The 25131-nt window shown below is 47.9% G+C and overlaps 12 protein-coding genes across 12 annotated transcripts; all 12 read right to left on the bottom strand.

Annotated features, from left to right (window-relative positions):
- Window positions 1-663: 663 nt before the first annotated feature.
- Window positions 664-1398, bottom strand: TbgDal_XI12220 (40S ribosomal protein SA, putative; the record flags this gene model as incomplete). The annotated part of the gene is made up of 1 exon (XM_011782065.1): window positions 664-1398. The coding sequence occupies one exon, from the start codon at window positions 1396-1398 to the stop codon at window positions 664-666; it is 735 nt and encodes a 244-aa protein (XP_011780367.1).
- A 335-nt stretch (window positions 1399-1733) lies between these two features.
- Window positions 1734-4280, bottom strand: TbgDal_XI12210 (hypothetical protein, conserved; the record flags this gene model as incomplete). Its single annotated transcript, XM_011782064.1, has 1 exon — window positions 1734-4280. The coding sequence occupies one exon, from the start codon at window positions 4278-4280 to the stop codon at window positions 1734-1736; it is 2547 nt and encodes an 848-aa protein (XP_011780366.1).
- A 473-nt stretch (window positions 4281-4753) lies between these two features.
- On the bottom strand, window positions 4754-6046 carry TbgDal_XI12200 (hypothetical protein, conserved; the record flags this gene model as incomplete). Its single annotated transcript, XM_011782063.1, has 1 exon — window positions 4754-6046. The coding sequence occupies one exon, from the start codon at window positions 6044-6046 to the stop codon at window positions 4754-4756; it is 1293 nt and encodes a 430-aa protein (XP_011780365.1).
- Window positions 6047-6989: 943 nt separating this feature from the next.
- TbgDal_XI12190 (hypothetical protein, conserved) lies at window positions 6990-8402 on the bottom strand (the record flags this gene model as incomplete). The annotated part of the gene is made up of 1 exon (XM_011782062.1): window positions 6990-8402. One exon carries the CDS (start codon window positions 8400-8402, stop codon window positions 6990-6992), a length of 1413 nt encoding a protein of 470 aa, XP_011780364.1.
- A 1006-nt stretch (window positions 8403-9408) lies between these two features.
- On the bottom strand, window positions 9409-10137 carry TbgDal_XI12180 (hypothetical protein, conserved; the record flags this gene model as incomplete). Its single annotated transcript, XM_011782061.1, has 1 exon — window positions 9409-10137. One exon carries the CDS (start codon window positions 10135-10137, stop codon window positions 9409-9411), a length of 729 nt encoding a protein of 242 aa, XP_011780363.1.
- A 523-nt stretch (window positions 10138-10660) lies between these two features.
- On the bottom strand, window positions 10661-11959 carry TbgDal_XI12170 (hypothetical protein, conserved; the record flags this gene model as incomplete). Its single annotated transcript, XM_011782060.1, has 1 exon — window positions 10661-11959. One exon carries the CDS (start codon window positions 11957-11959, stop codon window positions 10661-10663), a length of 1299 nt encoding a protein of 432 aa, XP_011780362.1.
- Window positions 11960-12348: 389 nt separating this feature from the next.
- Window positions 12349-13608, bottom strand: TbgDal_XI12160 (hypothetical protein, conserved; the record flags this gene model as incomplete). The annotated part of the gene is made up of 1 exon (XM_011782059.1): window positions 12349-13608. The coding sequence occupies one exon, from the start codon at window positions 13606-13608 to the stop codon at window positions 12349-12351; it is 1260 nt and encodes a 419-aa protein (XP_011780361.1).
- A 420-nt stretch (window positions 13609-14028) lies between these two features.
- On the bottom strand, window positions 14029-15528 carry TbgDal_XI12150 (hypothetical protein, conserved; the record flags this gene model as incomplete). The annotated part of the gene is made up of 1 exon (XM_011782058.1): window positions 14029-15528. The coding sequence occupies one exon, from the start codon at window positions 15526-15528 to the stop codon at window positions 14029-14031; it is 1500 nt and encodes a 499-aa protein (XP_011780360.1).
- Window positions 15529-15821: 293 nt separating this feature from the next.
- Window positions 15822-16304, bottom strand: TbgDal_XI12140 (T. brucei spp.-specific protein; the record flags this gene model as incomplete). The annotated part of the gene is made up of 1 exon (XM_011782057.1): window positions 15822-16304. One exon carries the CDS (start codon window positions 16302-16304, stop codon window positions 15822-15824), a length of 483 nt encoding a protein of 160 aa, XP_011780359.1.
- A 339-nt stretch (window positions 16305-16643) lies between these two features.
- On the bottom strand, window positions 16644-17528 carry TbgDal_XI12130 (protein kinase ck2 regulatory subunit, putative; the record flags this gene model as incomplete). The annotated part of the gene is made up of 1 exon (XM_011782056.1): window positions 16644-17528. One exon carries the CDS (start codon window positions 17526-17528, stop codon window positions 16644-16646), a length of 885 nt encoding a protein of 294 aa, XP_011780358.1.
- A 3185-nt stretch (window positions 17529-20713) lies between these two features.
- TbgDal_XI12120 (hypothetical protein, conserved) lies at window positions 20714-23371 on the bottom strand (the record flags this gene model as incomplete). Its single annotated transcript, XM_011782055.1, has 1 exon — window positions 20714-23371. One exon carries the CDS (start codon window positions 23369-23371, stop codon window positions 20714-20716), a length of 2658 nt encoding a protein of 885 aa, XP_011780357.1.
- A 463-nt stretch (window positions 23372-23834) lies between these two features.
- Window positions 23835-24623, bottom strand: TbgDal_XI12110 (hypothetical protein, conserved; the record flags this gene model as incomplete). Its single annotated transcript, XM_011782054.1, has 1 exon — window positions 23835-24623. The coding sequence occupies one exon, from the start codon at window positions 24621-24623 to the stop codon at window positions 23835-23837; it is 789 nt and encodes a 262-aa protein (XP_011780356.1).
- Window positions 24624-25131: the final 508 nt, after the last annotated feature.

The following is a 25131-nucleotide window of genomic DNA, read 5'->3' as shown; positions in this document are numbered from 1 at the left end:
CCCTCAACAAAATCGGTGAAGCCCACTGCTTCAGGTACCGCGCTAACGCTCGAAAAAAAAATAAAAATAGTTTTAAACTGCACTTCAGTTCACCAAATAAATCTGTATCACCAACTAACAACAGCTGTCCCCCGAGCACCAAAAATGAGCCTTGACAATACGTGATTGATACAAGTACCGATGAGTTTCAATTACACAGTGGTGCACGCACAATTCCTTGCCTACTTTTAGCCTTTCCTGCGCGACCGCTTGACAGTTACTTTTGAGTGGCCTCTAGGCAGGGTCCAGTGCTCACTCACCACCCGTTGGCGCTGCCCTGGGTTTGTCGCTGCAATAGATGGTACGGAAATGAAGGAAGTTAAGAGAAAAGAAGAAGGAAATATAACATCAGATACAAAATATCACACACAAACAGGTATTGTAGAGGAGATGCAATATTGTCAAACGACGCTTAGGGCAATAATGAGGTGTTGGTTGTATAGTGTCATGAGGCAGTCATTGTTCAGCGGCAGAGCACCTTCGAATGCGCAGCGCCTCATTCCTCCCTAAAGTTAGCGATGCCGCACGCGGTCACCGAAAAGAAAAAAAATTAAAAATTATACGGAGGTAACAACCAAGATATATATGTTAAACAACTGTGCTTGTCCCAAGGCAACAATTCGCTTACTGCTCCCATGTGTTGTCGCGCTCCACCCATCCATAACCCTCGTCAGCTTCTTCATGGACCTCAGCTGCGGCGGTGGCCTCCTCTTGCTTCAATGCCTCTTCAGGGTCACGGTAGAAGAAGAGGTCCACTTTCACTTCCCATGGTACACTACGTGGGATGGTGCCACGGAGCCTCAGCACCTCCCGGGCTAACAGCCAATACATCATGCTGATAGAATGGCGTCCACGGTTATTGCACGGGATGGCAATGTCAACAAACTCCAGTGGTGCGTCCGTGTCGCAGAAAGCAATGACGGGGATGTTGACAAGGCTCGCTTCACGTAGGGCCTGGTGGTCTGTGCGGGGATCCGTGACAACCAGAACGCGTGGCTGCATGAACTTCTTCTGGATCTGGTTGGTGAATGTACCGGGAATAAACCGGCCACCGAGGAACGATGTCCCAACGAGTTGGGAAAACTTGAAGATGGCGCGCTGCCCGAATAGGCGTGTGGAACAGACGGTGACATCCTGTGGGTTCTCCACCGCAGCGATCACACGGGCGGCAAGGATCAGCTTCTCCCACGTCATGTGGATATCAATGATATTTGTGCCGTCGCTTGTGCGCCCGTGGATGTACTTCTTCATGGCGCTGCTGCTGTTCTTCGTGCCGAGGTGGCAGTGCATGGCGAGCAACTTCTGCACGTCGCTCTCCTTCATTCGGAGGACCTTAGCGCCGGACGAGACGGAGGTCATATTGCGTGTGTGGGAGTTGCGTAATGCTTTGAAACTAAGAGAGGGAGAGAAGGGTGAAAGCACAAGGAAAATAAGGTCACGACGGGATGTTTCTGTCTTTGTAGTCAGCTTCGCCTCTGTAACGTTCAGTACTTGTGCGTAACACTGCTCACAATCTGCGGCGAGACAACAAACAGAGGGTAGTGTGAGGTGAGGTGAAATAAGGGAATAAGGTATATTCTACATGTGTGGCAATGTTGACAACGAAGTCTAAGTGTGTTCAACTGTTCTCCTTCCAGTAGTTGACGAGTGTGGTTAACAAATGCCTGGCAGTCGCCGTCGCTCCGTACCGATGCTCACGACTTAATGCTCCTCGAAGCCTCCATCGCTTTCGTTAGTTCATCGTTACTCATTCGCATCTCGTAGTACTTGCGTCTTGTATCATTGACCTCCCGCCTAAGTCGCTCGGCTTCATATTTTAACTCAGCAAAGTGCGTTCCTGTCATATTGAGTTCTGATGCCTTCTGCTTCATTACGGAGCATGTACGGTGTAGCTCCTTTTGGCACATGTTAAGCCTCTGTACCACTTCAGGCCCCGGCTGCCGCGCGAGTATGTTCGTCAACTCCGTTAGGAGGCGCTGCTTTTCCTGCAGTTCCATATCCTTTTCAACACATTCCTCCGATTTTGTGATAAGCCGACGTTGAAGACGGAATATCTTGCGGTTGAGCTCTTCCGCCGTTGGATTCCGGCCATCCACCTTTTCCCACCTAAGTGAGCTCTTTGGGTTCTCGGCCTCCTCGGTGAGGGCTTGCACCTTCGCGCGCTGCACTGTGAGATCGTACACCAGTTGCTTGATATCTTCTTGCAACTGTTTCGTGTCCTGTGCTCGCCTATCTGCTATTTTGGCCTGCCGTTTGAGGTCCTCAGTCTTCAAACGCAGAAGGCGCATATCTTCCTGGCGCGCGCGGCATGCGGCATACCCACGACTAAGCACTTCTTGTTGCATACGAATTTTCTCGTAAAGCAAGGCAAGCTCGTCATTACGACGGATTAGTTGAGTACCAAGCATGTCACGCTCGTTACTAACTGACAAGAACATTTGACGCTGCTCGCTAAGTTGTTTATCACATTCATTAACAACTTTGACAAGTTGTTTAATGTTTTGAGCGACATTCTCGCAATTACGAATCGTGTCGTCGAGGGCTATAGTACGCTCATTGACAACGCGACGTACTTTGGCAAGTTTTTCCTTTGCTATCTTCTGCGCAGATGTTTCATCCTGAAATTTCTTCTCTTTCATTGCCAGTTCTTCCTTCAATTGTCTAATTTGGTGGTCCATCATTCGGAAGCCCTGTTTCAGTTCCATCACTTCGTCCTGTGACTCGATCAATTTCTTTGTGTAGAGGTTACGTTCAGCCCTCGCCTGCTCATAAAGTCCCTGTTGCTTCTTTAGTCGCTGCTCACTCTCTTCTATCGCCTTTTGTGTCTCATTGCAGGTTATAGTGGCAACCTTCAGATCTTCCTTCACGAGTGCATGCTGCTCGACGGCCTGCAGCACCTCCGCTGTATATTTCTCCCTCTCACTTTCTAGTTTTGCTATTGTTTTGCTAAGGCGGACGCTTATTTCCCGCTCACGTTCAATAGCGGCTTCTACATCTTTTTGACTTTCCACTTCGTTTGCTATAATGCCTTCGATGGTTTGCAACTTCTTTCGTTCGTGTTCACCATACTTCTTGAGGGTATCCTGTTCCTTCTGCAAAACCTCGTAGGCATTATTCATGGCATGCCTCTCTTTCTTTACCGTATTAATGCGCTTTTGAATGTTGCTCTGCTGGCGAGTCAGGTTTTCATACTCCTGTCTTACGTCGTCGTTCTGCTGTATGAGGCGACGCAGCTTCTTGTAATCGCCATCACACACTGCGCGCGTTCGCTCTTCCTCTGAAAGAAGGTCGTGTGCCATTTTCTCAGCTTCTGCAATCTCCTTACACACGGCGCGATGTCGCTCGTTGAGGGCCTCTGTGGTATCAACAGCGTCATCGTAAGATTGCTGCGTGTGGTACAGTTGTTTCTCTGCCGTCTCGATTTTTTGCTCCAGCAGCTGGCGCTTTTCGTTATCCTCTTGTACCTGCGCGCGGAGTTTAGTTACCGTCTCTGTTAGGTTGATACGCAGTTGTTCGTGAGTCTTCAGCTCTTTTGCCCTTTGTTGCGCTAAATGCAGCTGCTCTTTCACCTGAAAGTCGGCACGCTCCCGAGCTTTTATTTCTTTGTCGTACTCCTGTTGTATCAAGGTCTCCCTGTCCGTAACACGCTTAAACTCTTCTTGATTGTTCATAATTTCGACCTCAAGTTCCTTCGATTTCGTGTTCAGCTCCTTTATTTCCTTCGTCAGGTTGTCCATCTGCTTCACCAACTCACCATACTCCATTTCCATCCTTTTTTTCTCCAACTTCAGTCCCTCTAGGGTTGCAGACTGCGAAGAGGTGAGCTCAGCACCGTTGGCCATAATTTCCTGCAGTGATGCCACTTCTTCCTTTAAATTTTTCATTGTTTCCTTCGCGTGGGCATCTTTTTCATTTGCAGAATCGACCATCCGCCACGCCTTTTCAATTTCCTTCTTCAGCGCATCTATTGTAGTGTGGTCTGACTGAGACAACTTCAGTGCGGCCTGCACCTTCGCCGCATTACTCATCAGCTCCTGCGTGAGCTGCTGGCACCGTTTCACAAGCCGCTTTTCGGAGTCGTGACTCTTGCGAAGCGCACGATATAAGACGTCATATTCCATTCGGAAACGATCGAAGCTTTCATGCTCAGCGAGGGCTGCCATTGCCTCCTCAAAATCCTTCTGGAGGTTCTCCACGGCCTCATCACTCACGGTAAATTCGTCATTCTTTCCGTTTTCCATCTTTCCAACTCCTTGTACAGCAGCGGACCTGCGTACGGTAGTAGTTTATCCCACCCTCTAGGGCACGCGTGTTTACTTCAAAAATACAACAGGAGGCGTGTGAAGGTGCATTGAAGGAAAGAAGAAAGGAAAGTAAACACTAACAAAACCCACTCGCAGCGCAACAAGACCACAAAGGTAGTACACAGAGAAGTTAGGTTGAAATAGCACACATTATGAGTACTCGGCTCCAAAAGAATTACCACACGTTGGCGAGTCTACGTAAATTCGGGACATACACAAAAGGTACCAGGTGTCCCAAATAGTGCGGATATAAATACTCCAAGCTACAACACCGAGAAGGTACCTGCCCGTCCCCCTGCCGTTACACCTTTTTTTTTCTTCCAGATATGGATGAGCCCCGACGGTAGTGCGAAAGGTCTCTGGGCTTGTACGTACACGACGAAGAACAGCCACATCTGAGCGCAGCAAGGTCATGGGGGCGCTATGATAGCTAATTTTGATTGTCTAAACGCGCCAGTGTCATCGGCACTTTCATCCGAAACATGCTCCACCGACCCGCCAATAAGAAACTCACGTCTCAGCGACGCAAGTTTCTCATCAAAATTGACCATCGCTTCGTTGAACTCGCCACGCTTCACCGTGTGTTGTTCAACATCTCGCAGCCAGCCCCTCACTTCTTCAAAGGCGCCATACAGCGGGCCCTGTAGGAACTGATCGTTCAGCGCCTCACCATGACGCTGAATGGCCTCTTGAATATTTGCAACCTCGTCCTGCAGGTGATTTACTTGTTTTGGCAGGTTATCCGCCACCTCAATGGCCTTCTTTGCAGAGTCCACCATGTGCTCAACGAACTGCACATGCTTCATATCAAATTGCTTGATAGTTGTATCGACACGCTCGGACATTCGCATCTCAAGCGACGCCAACATTTCATCTATCTTGTATGCCGTGTATGTTTGAGCGCTGGGCTTCTCAGCGTTTTGCGGCGCTGTGTGAGCCCGCAGCTCTTGACAAAGGGTCTCCACTCGCCGCTGTAGCTGTTGAATGCTGAATTCCGTTGTTTGGAGGTTCCCATGACATAGAGACTCCAACTTCCTTTCACTATGCTCACGCTCTGCTTGTAGCGCACGAAACTGCCTTTCGCAGTCCGCTATTCTCTCTTTCACACCGTCGTGCTGCCGTGATGAGGAGGCTACCAAATCATTCTGTCCGGACTTGAACAACTCAGTTAATGTAGTGCGTAGCGTGCTCAAATCGTTAGCTGAAGCAGCAGAGGCTACCAACTGGAACAATTGCTCCTGCTTTTCTTCTAGCCGTCTGAGCCGTTCTTCCCCTCGCTTCCGATGTTGTGCTTCCTCCTCCAAGGCCCTCTTCACCTCCCCTATGCCATTGTACATATCCTCAAGTTTTTGATTGGTGACGATTCTGCCTCGCTCAATGTAGTTTTTGAAGTCGAGCAGCACCTCACGAACCTCATCAAGCAAGGTGTTATCAGGAGGCGACGGGCGAAGGGGTTTCTTTCTTGCAACGCCCAAACTCTCGTCCGGGATGCCATTTACCAACTCTTGTAATTGCCGATATACGGCAGCCAAATCACAGCAATGCTGCCGCTGTTCCTTCATGGCGGCTTGCCACCGCATCATGTGCTGTTCCTGGCGTTGCCGCAGGAGGGCTACCTCACTTCGAAGCTCGTCGATTTCATCTGATGCATCCCGATGGGCATAAGGGCTTTTGAGGCCGAAGTTCGGCGAGGTCGTATCCATTTGTCGTGGCTTTACAATCTCATGTACCTTCCCCATTCATCAATCATTGGGTTTGAAGTCCATAAAAGAGAAGAAATATGAAAAGAGCACACAAATATTACACTGCTCTCCGTATGTAAACAAAGGTGTGCCCGCAGAAGCAGAAACATGTTATTTACCCATAAAAAAATTCACGTACGCGCTCTTGCCTCGTTGCGTATAAGTCTAAAGGTTAAGGGTCGAAAGACTGAGGGTAAAGGCATCGTGATAAATGCGAGCGCTGCGCTACTCATCGAACGAGTCGGAAGAAAACAAACAAAGGTGTATCTGCACAGCTGTCGAATATCCGTACCTAACCGCACCCCCACTACATTACCCAGCAAGACGATAAACACTAACCATATCCTAATTCATACACCACTTCTGTTGGTAGCACCCAACAGCCCAAGAATAGCGCTCCCGCCACACACATGAAACGCGACATACATTTGGGTTCAAACAACAATGATACTGCTACTACTAGTACTAATGCCGCCATCTCTTGTAACCCTCAATTTCAGCCTCGCCGCCTCCTTCCTCACGCGCACACCTCCCTTCCCCACGGGACGGAGAGAAGCACAAAAGAAAGAATTGCATCTGTCTGAGGTGATCAGCCGCTATGAGGGGAATTCAAGTAGAGAGAGACCACCGCTCAACGTTTCACATGCACCGCCGCTATTTCATCAAGCACACCTTCCTCATGTATTCCCGTCTACAACTCAAACGTCGTTGGAGTTACAAATGCTCTCTTCGCTCCGTACTCCTAAGGTGCACACGTGTATGTAAGCAGACACGCGCATGTATAAGGTACAGATACCATTTCTAAACTTCTTGCCCGCGGTAGAAACATACGACCACGAAAAAAAACACCAACGCGCAGGAGGTGCGTATGTCAGCAAAGAAAAGCGAGTAAGCACGACTGAACCTACCAGCGGAAGTCATTAAATATATTTGTGATGTCCATATAAGTTCCATGAAGATCACTATCAGAGGAATCGTTATTGTGCTCCGCAAACAGTTTCACTCCCGGAAGCGGTGGGCACAGATTGTAGTTCTTGTCGTCTGGGCGGTTAGCGGGCGACCAACCTTGCGTGATCCGCGTCAGCATATGATGGAACGGTTCACGCCCCTGTACAAACTCCTTTATCTTCGCCTTCACAGAAGCTGGAACATCTTTTTCATATTGCAGCATGAGCGTATCTAACTTTCCCATCTTGTCTTGAAAGTGCACCACCTGGTCACCATACCGCGACATGTTGCGGTAAGACTCCACTACGCTCTCTCTGTGCAGGAGGGAGGCGAAGTAGGGACGTTTCCACTCGAATTTGCTCACTTTTCCAATTTTAACCGCAGGAGCACCACCCCAAAGCTCACCGTCGCCAATTTTTGTGTCCTTTGTTACAACGCTTCCCGGGAGGATATGGACCATCGTTCCTGTCGTTACCCCCTTCATGATCTTGGTATTGTGACCTATGCGATTGAAAGGCCCGATGGAACAGCTATCCAAGAAGCAGTTAGGTTCAATGATCGTGTTCTGCATGATTCTACACACACCATCCATGCCGTCCCATTGCTGGTAGGGGTTGATTGCCTCGTGCCGCTGATAGGCAAGGAGGTCGGTTGGAGCGTCACTCACTATACACGTGTTTTCCAACACTTGTACGCCCTCTGCAATGTACACACAGTTCGTGTCACCCTTCACCGTCACACCTTCCATAATAACAGAACCCATTCCTACCAACACTTGCCCAATGAGCGAGGCAGTTTGGCCAATATATTCGGCAGAAGCCTCAACAGACTCGTGGTAGTTGTTCGGCACCTTCTGATAGAAGTACAGCTGGGCACACACCCGGTTCATGGAAAAGGGTTCCAAATAGTTATCGTAGAGCACCTGCATTAGTCGGGAGCCTTGGCTGATTGGACCGTAGTCTCCGTAGGAGAGTTGCATGAAGGCTCCGTCATAGTGGTTCATGGGTCCCCATTGTATGAGCGCTATTGGATGCCGGGGATCCTCTGGGTCGGCAATGACGCCGGTACGGTCGTTCATATTTGTCATGGAAGTGCCACCCTGCATGGTGAGCGTTTCGACGGGCAACTGCTTGATCCAACTCACCCACCCCGGCCCTGCGTAGCGGGCGTCCATATATCCCCACATCACATCGGGGTGCACGGGGCCAATGGCATCCGCAGAAAAGCAGCGCGAAAGTGTACGGCGAAGCATCTCAGGACTAAAAAACAAAAGTATTAGAGAAGACACGTGCGGGGAAGGGAATGACATGGCAAGCGCTGCAACAACAAGTGCATGGTTTTCAAGCATGGGAGGTCGGAGGGCTGGCATTTCTGTAGATGCCAGTAGATGAGGGAAGTTCAATGCGGCGAGTTGTTTCCTTTTTCCAAACGTTACCAACAGTAACGGGAGGCTCCACACCGCTTGAAGTTCCCGATAGCATTAGGCGAAACGAGGACACGGTTGCCCACGCGCCTATCAAGTCAGAACCCACTAACCGTGTTGCAGTTCCCTGAATATATGCATATGAACGTCCTTCTGTGAGCATAGATGTCCACTTACCACCACTGTCAAATGTAAATAACAATTTCCACCAAGAGGTTGTCACGAGGAATATGCGACTTCAATAACCCTTTCTGCCTGAATGAGCAGCTTCCTACAATAACGAGTGTCCAAAACGAAGCAAACGCTAGTCAAAGCTTCTCAAAAAAAATAATTATACGCCAGCGACCTTCTCAACACGTAGGAATGAACCGCTTCGGAGCAATACGGCACGACAATAACCCGCGGCTCACGAACGAGCGGGCACTGGAGCGGCATAAGAATCCTATCTTACATTTTCCTGCCCACATAAATATTAAGACCAGTAATGGACGACGGGAAAATGATAAATGCTGGTTAGGCAAGCTTTGCGTCACGTTGTTGCTCCCCGCAAACCCCTAATATAAATGAATCACTTGTTGGAACAGGCGGCGCCTTTCTCCAACCCTTTCATCTGCCGATAGGAATGCAGATCATGCGTCACGAAGTTGTGACAGGAAGATAACGTGGTAATAGAGGAATGTCAGGTCCCATTCTTTTTTTTTTTTTGGAACCTTTGGTTATATCCCCAATTCGTTAAGCTCAAGCTCGAATCTTTCGGTTGAACCCAAACCCGTCCCCGCATTCGTGGGTGTTCCGGCTATAATGTGTCAGTTATTTCCTTCATTAATCTCCTTCGCTTAACATTTGTAACGCCTCTCTTTGGGACCAACCTTCGCGTCAGTGTTTGTTATTTCATTTCAAGTGGTCACAAACACACGCACACAAGGGCAAGCAGACGGACGGCCACGCAACCTCACAACTCTTTTTCTCGAACTAAAATACGGGAAATGCCCAACATGGAATAGGCGAAGAAACGCCGCAGGATATCCCCCACGTCTCCCCACGGCGAGCGCAACGTTGCGCTTTGCTGCGACACAATGGGACCGCCGAACCAACGGTGCTCTGCGGCAGCAATTCGCCACTTATTACTACCAGCACTTCCAGGGCTATTTTCTTCCAGTTGCAATGTTGCCACTGACGGAAACGAGAGTGTTCCGCCCTTCTCGCCTTTCGCCCATTGGAGAAAACGGGGTCTCAACTCTGTCTCCAGTTTGAGATGCAGAAAAATCACATCACCTTGCCGTTCCCGTCGTATTTCCATGCAATACGGCACCACATCTGTACCCAACAGTTTACTCAGCGTGAGGACCGCGCTGCGCCACTCCGGTAAGCCACACACAAAAAGTAATGTGTCTTGCAACACGAAAAGCGGGGAAAATAATGAGTGGGATGGCGACTTCAGACTCATTGCGTCTAACCAAGCCTGAACACAACCTCGTTCCCCAGCACTGAGGGCGTTTTCCCAAAACGCCAACAAATGCGTTTTCTTCATTATAACTGGTTTACCATAATTCCAGTGCTGAAGAAAAAAAGTGTCTTTTCCATAACATGCGTAGGAGATGAGCAGCGTGTTTGCCAGTAGAACTCCACAGGTGGCCGTGGAAGCGACCCGGCAGAAAGTCCTTCGCCCCGGGTAACGCATCCCTTCGTTTTCGTTCCACCCACCCGGCCCGGATCTACAAGTTAAAGAAAGGCATGGAAAGAGGAGGAAAAAAAAAAACAGATGAAAAGAAATACGCGGGTGTGGGGGGTCACGCAGGACGCCATCGCCAGGCGATTTTATAAAGCATTTTCGTACCTACGGTCACGTGCAACTCCCGTAGAATGGCCATATACGGCTGCTTCGTTCACGCAATAGCACTTTATTTACTACACGTACTGACGACGAACTGTCTTATTTACCTTATAGTCGTAGGCTACAACCATTTTAACTAAAAATGTACGACATAACCAGGAGGATGTCCACGCGGTTCTGCCGTGCAATTATGTGTGGACCAGCTAGCGAGTTCCTCAGGTGCCGTTCACATCCCCCTCCTACAGTTTCACCTGCTCAGCCCTCTATCCTTTTCGGTACGGGGGGGGAGAGGGAGGCAAGATTCATCTGGTGAGGACACACACACACACACACACACACACACACACACACACACACGCACACGCACAAATCACTTCCGTCGCGCCGCGCGAAGCTTTTTCCGTTCGTTCACATTGTACTTATGATAGGATGAGGTCACTCGTGGTTGATCGGGGTCCCGCTTACGTTGCTTCGGTGCCTCACCGAAGGCAGCCAGATCATCATCGAGTCCGCCGTTTCCAGATCGTGTGGCAAGTTTCTCTTTCATTTTCATGGAGGTGGTTCCACGGATAAGGTGTGCCAATTGATCTTCGCGAAGCACCAGACATCTGTTTGTTCCCCTTCGTCCTCCACGTGGTTTTGGGAGATTGTACACTGTTCCACGGGTGCTAATCCGCTTACGGAAGTTAATAAACAATTGCCGTTCTCCGTCAGTGGTGACGACATACTGCACACGCCGAAGCGTATTACCGCTACCGCATTCACTGCAGAACTGTCGTGTCGTGTCTGCATTGATAGTGAAACAGGCGGTGCAGCGGAGCAGCCATTGCCGCACTTCGCGTATTCTCATGCCGTGCGGTCCAACTATTGGGACACCAACGTGCAGCAGAGTGTTTTGCATCGCATAGTCTGACGTAACGCATGCGACCCCACACTCAAACCGCTCCCCTGCAGCGGCTCCGGCACTCGAGCCCTCGTTTGCCTTACATAAATGAATATTTTCTGGCGTAATCCAACCTTCATCGTCGTCGTCCCCTCTTTCCGTATCGTTCTTATGATCAGCTACACCTTCATCGTTTTGATCATCCTCGCTTTGTGCTTCTTCACTTTCATCTTTCAGCTCTGTTACAATCTTTGTTCCGTCGCTACACTCAGGGTTGATCACCGCAGCTCGAGGCGCTATTGGCTCCAAAAGCGTATTAGTGGCCTTGCAACAATCCAGCGCAAGTGCACACACACGAATATCTGTTCGGCTCAGAGTGCCTAAGTCACCTGTTTTCTGTGCGATGTTGACGATGGCGGTCACCGACTCCTTCGAGGGTTCCAATACATGGAGGTGCGTTGGAAGCCGTTCCAGCATCTGGCGAGCTGCACGATCGCGCACCTCGGAAATAACCTGTGAGGTCGTTACGAGTGCATCAGCTGTGCCGTCTAGCAAATTCATACCTTTGATGAAGGCGTTCGCATCAAGAACCAAAAGGCCTTTCGAGAATGAGGGCACTTCCACACCCACTACATCCCCCACCACATCGTTGCCACCTTTACCTTCCGCACCATTGCTCTCCTTTTTTCTTCCTTCACCGGGTTCTACCGCAAACGCAACTCGTTTCGGTTCCGTCACCGCCGGCGTGACATCCTTCGCTTTCTCCACAAGTGCAGCCCACGACATAATTACCGTTGCGGCTTCTTATACACCCTTCAAACACCTGCATTACGTGTAGGGAGAAATGGAAAGGGGAGGAGACAAATGGGACAGGAAAGGGCATGCACGTGTGACTACTAGAAATTTAACGGGTAAAGTGGGTGATGTACAGTGCTTAACGTATATTTATTCACGTAGAGATAGCCCAGCATGGTTACAACCAAAGTGATGTTTCTCAAAAAATTTTCATTCGCCCGCCATCTCAAAGTGTGGGTAGCCGCGTTACAGTGTGTTACTTCCAGCCCTACTCTTCCCCCTTTCCAGGGCCAAAAGCCATCCGCTTCGCCCAAGTCAAAGAACCGTCCCATCCAACCATCAACACATGGAAAAAATTCGCGCGAAACTATTCCCCTTAATCATAGCCCACGTCGTTCCCCCGCAATGTCGTCGTGTGCATCTGCTTCAAACTCACGCAGGCTAAGTATCACACGGTTCGTCTTGAGTTTGCGCTCAAATGTGAACATGAGAGCCAGCTCCTGTGGTGACAACTGGCGGGCCTTTACCTCAGGTAGTGATGGCGGAAACACGAACGGGCCGGAGCGCACCAACGTCGTAAGACCACTGGCATGCCGTATCTTCCGAGTCACTCGATAAGGGAGGAGCGGAGTACTTATCACTAGTCGTTCGTTATGAAGTGCTTGGGGGTACACGTCAGACACGACATCGCGTCGTTGCGTTTGTCGATGCTGCTTTAATACTGGGACGGGCTCGACTGCACAGGTGCAGGGTACCTTCACATCTCGACTTAGTTGCTTCCTGATTCCGTTATCCAAGTCTGCATTTATTTCCTCTGACAGTCGCCACAATACTTCGGGCGGCACACCTTTCGGGAATCGAACGTCGTAGACACCAAAATTCCCCAAGAACTCGTTGTTCCAGTAGCGCACCATGGAGACATCGTTTGTTGCGATTCCTATACCCTTCATTCCATTCATAAAACCGATCGGCCGTAGAATATTCATTCCGAGCCCCGCTGTGCTTCCAATAGTCGGAGTGAGTCGGTGTACGAAACTCCGGGGATCCGTTTGATCTGAGGTGATGGATACCCCGGGGTGAAGATAGATAAGAAAGTACTGCCGGTGTAATGCCCGTTTCAGTGCTGGAACCCACAGCGAAGCTTTAGAACTGCTACTACCGTTAGTTTCACCGTTATTGTCTCTATTGGAGGGAGTTTCTTTGTTCCCATAGCGGCTCGATAGGCCGGCGGTGCGTTCAGACAGTGGAGCCGGCACGCGGATGAGGATGTCCTTTTGCTGGAACGCAGCCCAGTCTCTCTGCGCCTCCAGCTCGCTGCGGTCAACCGTGATGCCATTAACGGTTAAACCGCCGCTGCTTGCCAACTCTGCAGCCTCCTCAAACGGCACACCGCAGCGGTGGAAAAGCCAGTGATAGAGGGATGGGGCGTGAGCCACCGTATTCACCTGACTGTTGACAAACCCACGTCGGTTCTTCAGGAGCATTGCTTCAGTCATTTCTTTGCTGTGAAGGACCCCAATCCGGAAAACACGACCTTTGGTGGTGCGTGACAGGTGCAGTTGCTGTCTTCGTGTGACAGGGTATTTCTTCACGCTCACGACCCGTGTGAGGCCTGTGTTAAGCGACTCCAGGTTTAGCATCCGGCTGTTGGCGCTACAATGGTCTTAAAGATAAAACTTGAGCACTGTGCCACCGAACTTCGTGACGGCACCAAAGTACAGGTGTCTTTGCCACGACTTGAAGTTCCCCCCTCTTTTCCGTAACCGGTTGAGCGAACGGACAGTGCAACTACAGTCCAACGAGCAATGGTGGCACTAAAAAAGGAAGTAAAGAAAACAAGGCGTTGCACATGGCAATGGAACAACCGGGACGTTCAGGGCACACTGTATATTGACGAATAATAACTAAGTAACGAGCGACACGAATACTAAGCAGAGGACGCGACGCTAGGTCCTGTAAAGGATTATCAATTAACCCAATAAACACAAGTGTGCATAAACGCGCACAAAACCCCAAATCAGCATTCGCAATGCATTCTCTTCCCAACTGTCATATTCGCCTCAATCTCTTCCTCTTTTCTTATTCTCTTCTTTGGCCAGCATCCGCTTGACGGCGTCTCGCTTTTCTTTTGATTGCTCCGCCAGCACGAAGCTCAGTGCGCGCCTGGGAAGAATTGTTTCGTTGCTTTTCCTTTCCCTCTGCACGCATTGTTGCGTAAGGACGAGGCGCTGTGCAACCCGCGTACGGAGAGTATCGGAAATTCCATCGGCCCGACACACGACAGCAATGGATGACAAAACGTCGGCACTGCACGGTTCGTACCGTCCCAGAGACTCATTCCACAGTTTCTGAAGCGTCTCCGTAGCCGCCGCATCATCACCGGGTTGCAGCCCTTTGAGAAGCAACACTGTTTCCAACTGTGCTGCTTGTGTGTGTAACTCTAGTGACGACTGCTTTTCGAGAGCTTCCACGAGTGCTGAGTATTTATCAGCGTTGTACTGAAGCAAATTATGTGTGTTGCACCACTTGACTAGGTTGGAGAGTTTCGCTATGGGGTGTTGCTGCACTACGGGTGGGCGCTCAGAAAATGAACGCTGGGTCACGGCGAGAAGCGTACCTATCACTCGATCAAGTGCAGATAGATCATCTACAGGCAGCTTTCCTGCCTCCGTGGCGGTGCGAATTATGACTTCACATGTGCGACGCGTCTTGGAGGCAAGCTTACTGAGCAGCCGGCATACCGCCGCGTACTCCAAATTCTTCTTACCTTCCTGCGCTGGTGTTGCAACAGTTTGAAGTTTCCGTGCACAGCTTTCAAGGTCAGCTGTCGTGGTGGACATTTCAATCATACGCTCTAGCCTACCCCGTGGTTCTACATTTGCAACCTTCTTTATGAGTTCGCGCGGCGAAAACAACAGCACCGGTACCGGACCGGATGCAGATGCACTTGCTTTGGCGTCCACACCTTCTTCTCCTTCCTCTCCCTTTTCCACCTTTTGCGTGCCGTTGGTTTGTGTAAGCTCATCCGCCCACGTCATCCTTCGCACACCGTTCTGCTCGCAGCGAATAATAAACTCATGTGCCGCTGGAGAAATTGGCACCGCTGAAGTGGAGGTGGCTGTGGAGTACACCTCCAGCATTCGCTCAAGCATGAGGCAAACCTCTTTCTTGTACAATCCACAAAACTCCGTAAAAATAGTCTCCGGTCGGTTACTAAGGGCCTGAAAAAAATTATTGAGTTGTTTGGGGTCGCGTAACCTTCCGGTGTAGTTCTTCTGGATGAATTCTGCAACGGCTGACGCATCCACCAGGGAGCGGCGGAGCTCCGCGAAACTTGAGTGGGTCTTCGCACGCCCCACGAGCTCCCCATCACTTTGAGCCGCTTCATTTCCCTGTCGTTGCCCCTTTTGCTCAGCATGGCGGTTGTGATTTGTCATAATCAGACGCCGCATTGGTGTGTGGTGACTCTTTTCATGGCTGAGTGTGGCTGGTTCACGATTCGCCCCCGAAAATTGTCTTTGAGGTCTATCACCATTGGCCTGAGTAGTCGGCGGATTCATCCCGCTGACTGCTTTCTTATGCAAAGGAACTCCACCTATCCAAGCAAGGTTCTTAACTGTATTCCTTCCTGTTCTCAACGAGATGAAGCCTCTCCCAGTTTTCCCCTAACCTTTCGGTACTAAACACCTCCTTCCACTAACGGCGTCTCGGGAGACACGATGCGGTAGGGAAGTAAATTAAATGAGTGCCAAAACAACAGCGCAGGGGAGAATAGTCGGCTGGGCAATGGAATTCAGAGCAGTCACAGCCCCCACCCCCCATCTATACTTACGTCCATGCAGCAGTCACTCATTTACGTTATACGCATGTATATATATATATGTATATATCTATGCACGCTGTGGGTGGCGTCCTTGGTTCCAGCGTGGCAGAGTAAAGGACAGACGGCATCACCGACCGAGAACAATGACAGTACACTCGGTAAAAGAGGATCACACGTTTGCAACGACACCAACCATCCGTACAAAGAAAGAGCACTTACACAAAAATATATATATAATAAAAGACCACCACATGAAAACACCTTATCACACACAACAAAAGAAAATAAGGGATGAGATACAGCGGGGAGTACCGCGCAACTACCGCCTCGCATCTTTTGAAATGGATTTAATGCATGTTCAGTTGAACGTGCTTGACCACAGTCCGGTGAAAGTCTTTCTTTTACATCCTTTTGCTTCATCCTCTCATCACTCCAGTACGTCCGTAACCTTTCCAAGACGTCCTGTTTCCCCACCTCTCCCTCATTCCTACAACCCCCAACACACGCCTCCATTCCACAGTCACTGCCGTGGACAAGAAAACGAAAAACATTGAAAACAACTGCGCAACTTCTTCCATTCTGTTCACCCCTCGTTCTTCATTCAGAAGTGAGGTGTACGTCCATCATCGTCTGGGAGGGCGGTGGGTAATTAGAAACAGGAAGGCAACTCTCATTCACTTCTGCCTACCTCCGCTTCTTCACCTTCCACAACCACACGTATTTTTAAATAAATATACGTCACACCACCCTCTCAGATACCCAAGCCTATCAAACCACCACCACCACCGTCACCACATTCAGCTTACGTCCACAAATTTTCCTTCTTATTACTTTGTCTTTTCTTCATTTCCTTTATCTCTTTGGTGTCTCCTCAGGCTCTCCTCTGGGCCCCCTAGCGCCACTCCGTCCCTTACGAGAGTTGGGTGTATTTTGTCGTGTACTGCCCTCCCCACCAATTTGTTGCTGGTGGTGACTTCCCTCCTCTTCCTCTTGTTCTTCCTCTTCTTCGGCATCTCCCTCGTCGGCGCCTGCAGCACCACCACCAACACTCCCGGCCCGCTCCACATCTTCGTCGCGAACGCACTTTTCCTTGTTGTGCAGCCGAAAGCCGTAGATACGAGGGATATATTGCTGCTTGGGGCGCCCAATCACCTTTCCATTCTCCCTGAGATGCATAAGAAAGAGGTGTGGGAACGTTGTCCCCCAGAAGGCACCGTCTAGTGCGCGGTGTCGTGAGGACCGCGGATAATAAATGTCCTGACATTTTGGACAGAAGAGTTTCACTGAGCTTTCGCGCACCACGTCACTCTGGCCCACGGGTAACACCGCTTGGCCGCCACAAAACACTCGCGGGCACCGGCCAAACTCCCCTTCGACAAATTTTTCTTCCATAAGCTTCAAACCGCGCGGTGTCGTGATGAAGCGGGCGTGGATGAGACCGTAAAGCGTTTCGGCGGAGGACTCCACAAGCCGCTGTTGTTCTTCCGTCAGCCGGGAGCTGCTCTGCGTTTCGAGGTCCAGAATCAGATCGAGTGCATAGTGGTAGAAGGATACCATGGAGGAAAGACCGGTAAGGTTGAACTCATCGTCAATGAAGTCCCTGTCCACCACGCAGAAAAACTCGTGGCTCTTCATTTCGCAGAACCACACAATCCACGGTATGACTTCCTCGTCAACCTCCTCATCGAAGCCTGTACGATCATCGGAGTACTCGCCAACATACATCGGGTAGTTCATACCTGTCCTTTTTTGTTATTCCTCCTTTCTACTTTCCTTTTCCCTTCCCCTCTTTTATCTGACTGTTACTGTTGCCTCTGTTAGTTTGCCTTCCAGCGTTTTCCTGTTGTTTCTGTTGGTTTCTTTCCTTTTGTTTCCCCCTCTAATAAACCAGACACACAAACAAATACAACAGCGCACACACACACACACACACACACACACACACACACACACACACACACACACACACACACACACACACACACACACACACACACACACACACACACACACACACACACACACACACACACACACACACACACACACACACACACACACACACGGAGTAAGTGAGTATGAAGAGATGGGTTAAGTCGGTGATACCGCTGCCTCCACTACGCCGTTCCCCCTTGTTTCCTTCTTGTGACTCTGTTTTATTTTATTTACAAATTTTATTTCCTTTTTTTTTTCTGCAAACTGTCAGCGCTGGTCGACCTGCGCGGCGTCTTGTGGTGGAACACTCGAGCAAAGCAAAGTAAAGGCAAAACAAAAACAAAAACAAAAACAAAAACAAACAAACAAACGAACAAACTAAAAGAGCCAACAAACAACGGTCCAAATTCACGGGCCTAAGTGGATCATGAAGGAATCAGTGGGAGAAAAAAAAAGTCAAACAAACAAGAGGATAAAGTAGGAAAGAAGAGGCAAAAGAAAAAGAAAAAGAAAACATATAAACACAAAAGAATTAAAATGGAAACAGATGGTGTTTGGCACAAAACAAACACCGGTATTAGTAGCAACAATAGTGGTAAAAAAATTTCCTATTTCCCTTTTTTTTTTTAAAAATATTAATATTACCGGCTCCCGTCCCTACATTTTCTTTTCTTTTCGTCACAATCGTACTGAAAAAAAAAAAGAAGGAGTGACGAAATAGTCCCGTGAGCCCTCCGCTTCCCCCCCCCGTTTCACTCATAGCTTCTCATTTTCAAAAAAAAAAACAAACAAAAGACTTGAAATAAATTATTTATTTATCTATTTACTTATCAATGTTGTGTCCCCTTCTATATGAAACATTAAAAAAACAAAACAAAACAAATTAAGTCAGATAATTATATATCATATTTATAAATTATATTTGTTTCTCTCGCGTTAAAGAAAAATCAAATTTGTTATGGAAAAAAGTTAAAAGGAAGCAAACCAAAATTGCATTACAACAGTACTTGAAACAATGAGGGGGCAGAGGAGGCAAAACTGTCTGGTAAAATACATAAATATATAAAGATATATTTCAATATATAAAGATGAACGTTTTTATTTTTTTATTTTTTTTAAAAACTGTAAGTTCATAAATACATTAACAAATCAATAAATGAAAGAGGAGTACCCCAATTTTGGATAATACAAGAAAAAAAAACTGATAGAAAGGAAAAACCAAAGAAAGGATAGAGGGGGAAAGTAAGGAAAGGAAACTCAAGGCATATTGAGATATATAATTGTATAAATATTCTTCATACGTATACATATTATACAATAGTAGTAACATTTATAACACAAAATATATAATATAATATAACATAATAATAATAATAATATATATTATTATTATTGTTACTGTTACTGTTGCCGTTGTTGTTTTCAAGGATGACAATATCAGACAAAAACAAAAAAAAATGTACATAAGAGGTAAGTGTGGGGGAAGAAGTGGTGACGAATGGTTACATTCGTATGTTCATAAAAAGTAAAAAAAAACGAAAAAAACAAACAAACAAAACAAATGAAAATTAATACCGGAAACGCCCGTCGCAAGTGGCAACAAGCATGAATTAAAAACAGCACACACATATAAAGAGCGTGCCGTTCATGAGCAAAACTTCTTCCCCCACTTTCTTTTTTTTTTTTAAAAAAAATACGTCTACTGCAGCAGTGATTCAACGTATTTAACAACAAAAAGAAAATCATTAATATAAAGTTTTTTAACGACAGTAGTAACTTGCAGTCGCAAGAAGAGTATAAAGCATTTCAACAATAGCAACAACAACAGGAGAAGAGGGTGAAAAAAAAAAAAAAGATGATAATCAACACGCAACAAATTAAAGATCAAAAACAAACAAACAAAAAAAGAACAAACAAAAGCGCAGGCGCACGCAAAATACGCACGGCGCACGCAAAGAGGGATTCCCTTTCGTAGCTCTTCAGCTCAACAAGTATAAGATGGAACAACGGCAACATCAAAATTTGAGAAACTGTGAGTGAACGCTACATTTATTATATTTATTGTCATTGTTATTATTATTATTATTATTTATTTACCGTCTGAAGCACAATCCTCAGTCTTCGAGGTGGTGACTGGTTGCCTTGCAGTTTTTTTTGCTTTACTTTTTGAGGAATAGAATAAAAAAGAGCAGGGAGAAAAGTCATTGTGGTTATTGGTAAACTTTGCACCTTCTTTCTACAATTTAGTTCTTTACTTAGCTGCATGAACCACCATTTATCACTTCGTTTCTTTTTTTTTTTGAAATAGCGGAACCATGCGTTCAATGCATTGCACTGATCAACAAATCTCTATTTCTGTTTTTTTTTTCAAATACCGTCACTAAGAAGTTAAGGATACAGCATCAGCAGCTTCTTTAAAACCTCTTCTTTCGCCTTTTAATTTCCTCCTCATTTCCCTGCTAATTTTCACTTCGGACACGTGTTATTACGTTTTTTTTTTTGAGATTAGGAAAAAAAAAGCAAGGGAATTCGAAACAAGCAAAAAAAAAAAAGAAAAGAGACAATGTACTTTCCCTTCTCCCTGCACGTCAGCCTTCCTCTCCATTTTATTCTCGAAACGACGGTAATAATAACGGTGTTCATCCGTTATAAGTAAAGGCAAAGAAAAGAAAGACAAAGACACGAAAGGACATAAAGGACAAAATAACAATTTTGACGTTAAACACATCTTCCCCAAAAGGGGAGGGGGGAAGCGACAAAGACGACATTTATCATCACGCGGCGGTGCGTGACCGCTTAGAGTACAAAAAAAAAAAACCGTGGTCTTGTCTTCCCTTATTTTTCCGTATATTTGATCAGTGTTCTTTTTCTTTTTTTTTTTTTTGTATCCCTTCTTAGAACCATACATTCATTCTCCAGGACATTTTTTTTTTTACCTTTCATCTTTTATTTTATTTTATTTTTCCACTCCGGCACCACTTCCTCGCTTATTTATGCGATGCAGGAATTCCGGAGCTCTGGCAACATATCCAGTCGTAAATGCCTGATCCGTATCGCGCGGTGCGAAGTTGTTCGGAATTTTTCGCAAGTATACTAAAATACTGCCCTCTCAGTCTGCGTGCTTCCTCTCGTTCACTCTCCATTGCTTTCTGTTCACCCACCGCGAGGGCTGTGATATGATTGAGCATTTTGCGCACGACGTAGTTTCCATATTGATCAAATGTCACTTGTAGCATTCGGTTCCTTCCCTTACGGAGTAAAGTTGACCCGAGGCATAAAATCATCCCATTTCCCCCACGCGCTGTCTTGCAGGCGTCAATCATTGCTTCTAAGCAGTTGGATGCAAATTTTTCCTTGCTGACCTCAAGTATGGACGCAATGAGCATATCTGATACTTTCTGTAGCATTTTCTCAACAAATGACCGTGGTGTACTACGCTTAACTAATTCGCGTATGAGCGCCTGAAGTACATAGTTCCCATGCGCGTGGTTTACCATCAACCCACACTGGTCAGTTGCTTCTTCAAGAAATGCCGTACAGTCCTCGAAGTACTGCACTTCCAACAAATCCTCCTCCTCCTCTTCCCCCCTTCTGACTGGTTCCTGCCGTTGCCACTTTTTCATCCGATCCTCCATAAGGTGGATGGAATCCACAAGTACTGGAATGAGGCTCTGCGTCACACGACATGCGATGACGTGCTGCGTAAGAAACTTCACGCGACGGCCTCGTGAAACTTTCTCTTCACGTGTACTTCCTGGGCCTTCACCGGCCACAAATCCCCTGATCACCGCGCGGAAAAACTTTTCGTCACTTTGCACCCGCCGTACTCGCAGCCTTTCATGTGGTGAAGAGGTGCTGAGGACATTACTCTCGCTGTTTGGGTCGATAATACTCGCACTCTTTTCGTGCACAATTACGCTGCCTTCGTCCCCCTGCCAGTTCCTTTGGCATTCGCCGAAACGACGGGTGGAAAGGGCCTTGATTAACCCAATCATCGTGAAGCTTCCACCGTTGCTACAGGCAACCTTCACCGCAGATCGCTTTAGACAGGCACAAATGATATCCACTTCCTCTTCGCAACAGTCTGCTCCATCCACGAGACCGAAGCACTCAAAGAGGAAATACGACGTGAGTGAGCACGAGAAGATGGCCATGAAGCACTGCTCAGAGGGGGGTTTCGTAACATTGGCCGTGGATCTTTCAAGTGCTTCATCATCTTTCAAGGGTGGTGGTGTCGTTACTTCGGTTACTGACATCGGCTGCGCTGCTTCCACCAACAGTTGGAAAAAAAGCCTCCGCAACCCGGGGATACCCATTACTCGCTTAAACAAACGAACTCCGTAAACAGTTGAGAAGAGCGCAACTCCACAGGAGGGGAGAAGCGAAGCAGTGTCGCCAACCAAGTGTTTTTCACCATCTTCTGCTTTCTCATATCGTGTATGGCTTCTCTCTGCCGTGTCACTGTGTGAACTGTTGGGTGTAGGCTCACGGATAAGTTTTGACCACAAGTCTGCGGCATCAATGCCTTCTCCTTCTCCCCCATTCTGCGTTAAGAGGTTGAAAAGCGCAGCATAGACCAGGGGGTTGTAGGAGATGCCTTTGAAAAGTGACTTATCCTGGAGGACTTGCATGGTTCCAGCATATTCACCGGTGAGCAACTTTGCTTCAAGTTTTGAAAGTTGCACCAGTGCCTTCCGAAATGTTGAGTGAATGCGTTTGGCAACGCATGTACCGCTCTTTAGGTCCACCAGGAGGTGCCCATCGTCGCAGTGCACGTACCGAACCTCAAGAAACTCCACTGCCGTCCTCTCAGAGAGAACAACATCTTCAGGTGACGGTGGGATTGACACGCAGGCTGCAAGGTACAACTTTTCAACCACGATCAAGAACCTCATCGGCATACTTGTGGTTGGCGGATTGGCCTGCTTCGGCACAAACGACTGTAGGAAATCCGGAAGGGAATTAGTACGCCGCAACTCTTCCAACTGGGAAAAGTTGGACACATGTGCAACAAATAGCAGATCGCGCACACTCCCACTGTTCCTTTTCTTTTGTTTACGAGACTCGTTCAAAGAAGACTGACTACCCTCCCACCGAAGCGGTCTCTTGCTGTTAGAACCTGTCGGAGGGCCCGCGCCGTATTCAACACTCCCGGTCTCTTTTGCTACGGGGGCTTCGCGTGGGGCGCCGCGTCTCAACCTTTGACGTTGGTTGTAGAGCTGGTGATGATGCTGCAATACTTGTACATCGTGACCGTAGGTGCATAAGCCACGTTGGCATGCTACTGGAATGGATGAATTCTGGTTTGCATGCCCCACGATGGCTCCCGTTTGGAGGCAAGATAGGTCCACCGGAGCAAATGCAATGGGAATGCTGCCGGCGCACGGGGTATGGTTGTACCTATGAGACTCCGTGCTGTAGCAACGGAGAGAACGCACTGACCGATTCCACGATCCATCTGCCACTGGAGAAGCCATTAGCATATGTTCATTACAATTACGTGTAGTCTTTGTCCCCCACGCGACGTTCATTCGTGTGTGCGCAAGAGTAACTATTTGTAGTAGATTCAGTGATGGCGAAGTCGAAAGAAGTAGCAAAAGAAGAGGGGGGAAATCAGTGAATGTGGGGGAGGAACCTTTGTTCATGCACCTGTCAGGGGATACCATTTAGAAGCAACACTCAATCACCAGATAACCAACAGCAGCGTGCGGGCCGGTGCTGTATATGCGCTTCTTGTGTTAGACAAACAGAGAACTGAACAACAGCCGTTCCATGCGTCGACTAAACCGAGAGAGATTGAAGGGCTCTTGTACCATATCAAATGTCGTACCACACCCCAACACGTACCCGCTCCAGCCTCCTTTCAGAACACCATTTCTACAACTTGCTCTTCTACATGTTTCAAAACCAAACAACACCAAAATCACGCCCCCTTCTCAGCGTCTCTAAGTAAAATAATGACAGTAAATGTATTTGTACATTTCACGTGATGAGGATCAGTTCACCCTCACTACTGCCGTTTTTTTTTTCCTCAACCCTCTTGTACACATTCTTTTCCCTGTTCAAACTCTTCTCATCTGAAGACTACCGGCGCGGCAACTGATGTTTTCAAGAAGGTGATAGCGTAAACTGTTTGTTTTGCGAGCCGCACATCTCCACCACCTGAGTTCGACTTTCTCGCTGCAGTGTATCGTTTAGCGACCCATGTAGCGATTCCTTCGTCAAGCACTCTGATTGGAAGCGACAACCCCTCGCGTCTGGTGCCATGGTTGGTGGAATGTACGGTTCGACGAAGGAGCGGGGTCCAACTTCCCTCTTGAGCCGTTCCAGAAAGGTGTCGGCCCACTTGATTCGGTATTCGCGTCCCCGGAATTCCAAAAAAGCAACACCAACATCGATAGATAACACCGCGCACTTGTTGCGATCCAAATATTTCCCAATTTCACGCACGGACTCACTCACAGCCGCTTTCACTATATGCCGATCTGTTCCAACAATCGCTGCTATCTCATCGAAGCTTATGATATTTGGGACTGTGGCATGATAGTGCGCATCGCGAAAGGTGAGAACGTTCTGAATGTGGAATTTTGAAAGAAAGTCAGGAAGCAACACCATCTGTGGTTTGTACAAATTAATTTCACCATCGAATGGCGAGACCCTCTGCACCTTGATGCTGGCATGTAAGAAGTCTGGTATTATGCAAGAACGCTTCCTCACGAGGGTTTCTTCCACTGATTCGCACAGTGTACGCCATATACGACAAAGTAACTGGGGACCAGCGTTTCTGCTTTGGTGACAGTACAACCCACCCATTTGGGCTACAATATTAGCAATCTCGGAGTAGCACGCATAGCACTGATCGGGATTGCGCCGGGTGCTGGTTTTACTTGGCTCCATCGTGGCACGCTCCAACTCAGCAATAGTTCCCGAGCACTAAAAATGAGCTTTGACAATACGTGATTGATACAAGTACCGATGAGTTTCAATTACACAGTGGTGCACGCACAATTCCTTGCCTACTTTTAGCCTTTCCTGCGCGACCGCTTGACAGTTACTTTTGAGTGGCCTCTAGGCAGGGTCCAGTGCTCACTCACCACCCGCTGGCGCTGCCCTGGGTTTGTCGCTGCAATAGATGGTACGGAAATGAAGGAAGTTAAGAGAAAAGAAGAAGGAAATATAACATCAGATACAAAATATCACACACAAACAGGTATTGTAGAGGAGATGCAATATTGTCAAACGACGCTTAGGGCAATAATGAGGTGTTGGTTGTATAGTGTCATGAGGCAGTCATTGTTCAGCGGCAGAGCACCTTCGAATGCGCAGCGCCTCATTCCTCCCTAAAGTTAGCGATGCCGCACGCGGTCACCGAAAAGAAAAAAAGTTAAAAATTATACGGAGGTAA

The sequence above is a fragment of the Trypanosoma brucei genome, chromosome 11 (assembly GCF_000210295.1).
Source record: "Trypanosoma brucei gambiense DAL972 chromosome 11, complete sequence".
NCBI lineage: Eukaryota > Euglenozoa > Kinetoplastea > Trypanosomatida > Trypanosomatidae > Trypanosoma > Trypanosoma brucei.
The sequence above is the reverse complement of the archived record's forward strand: the minus strand, read 5'-3'. Positions and strand labels throughout refer to the sequence as shown.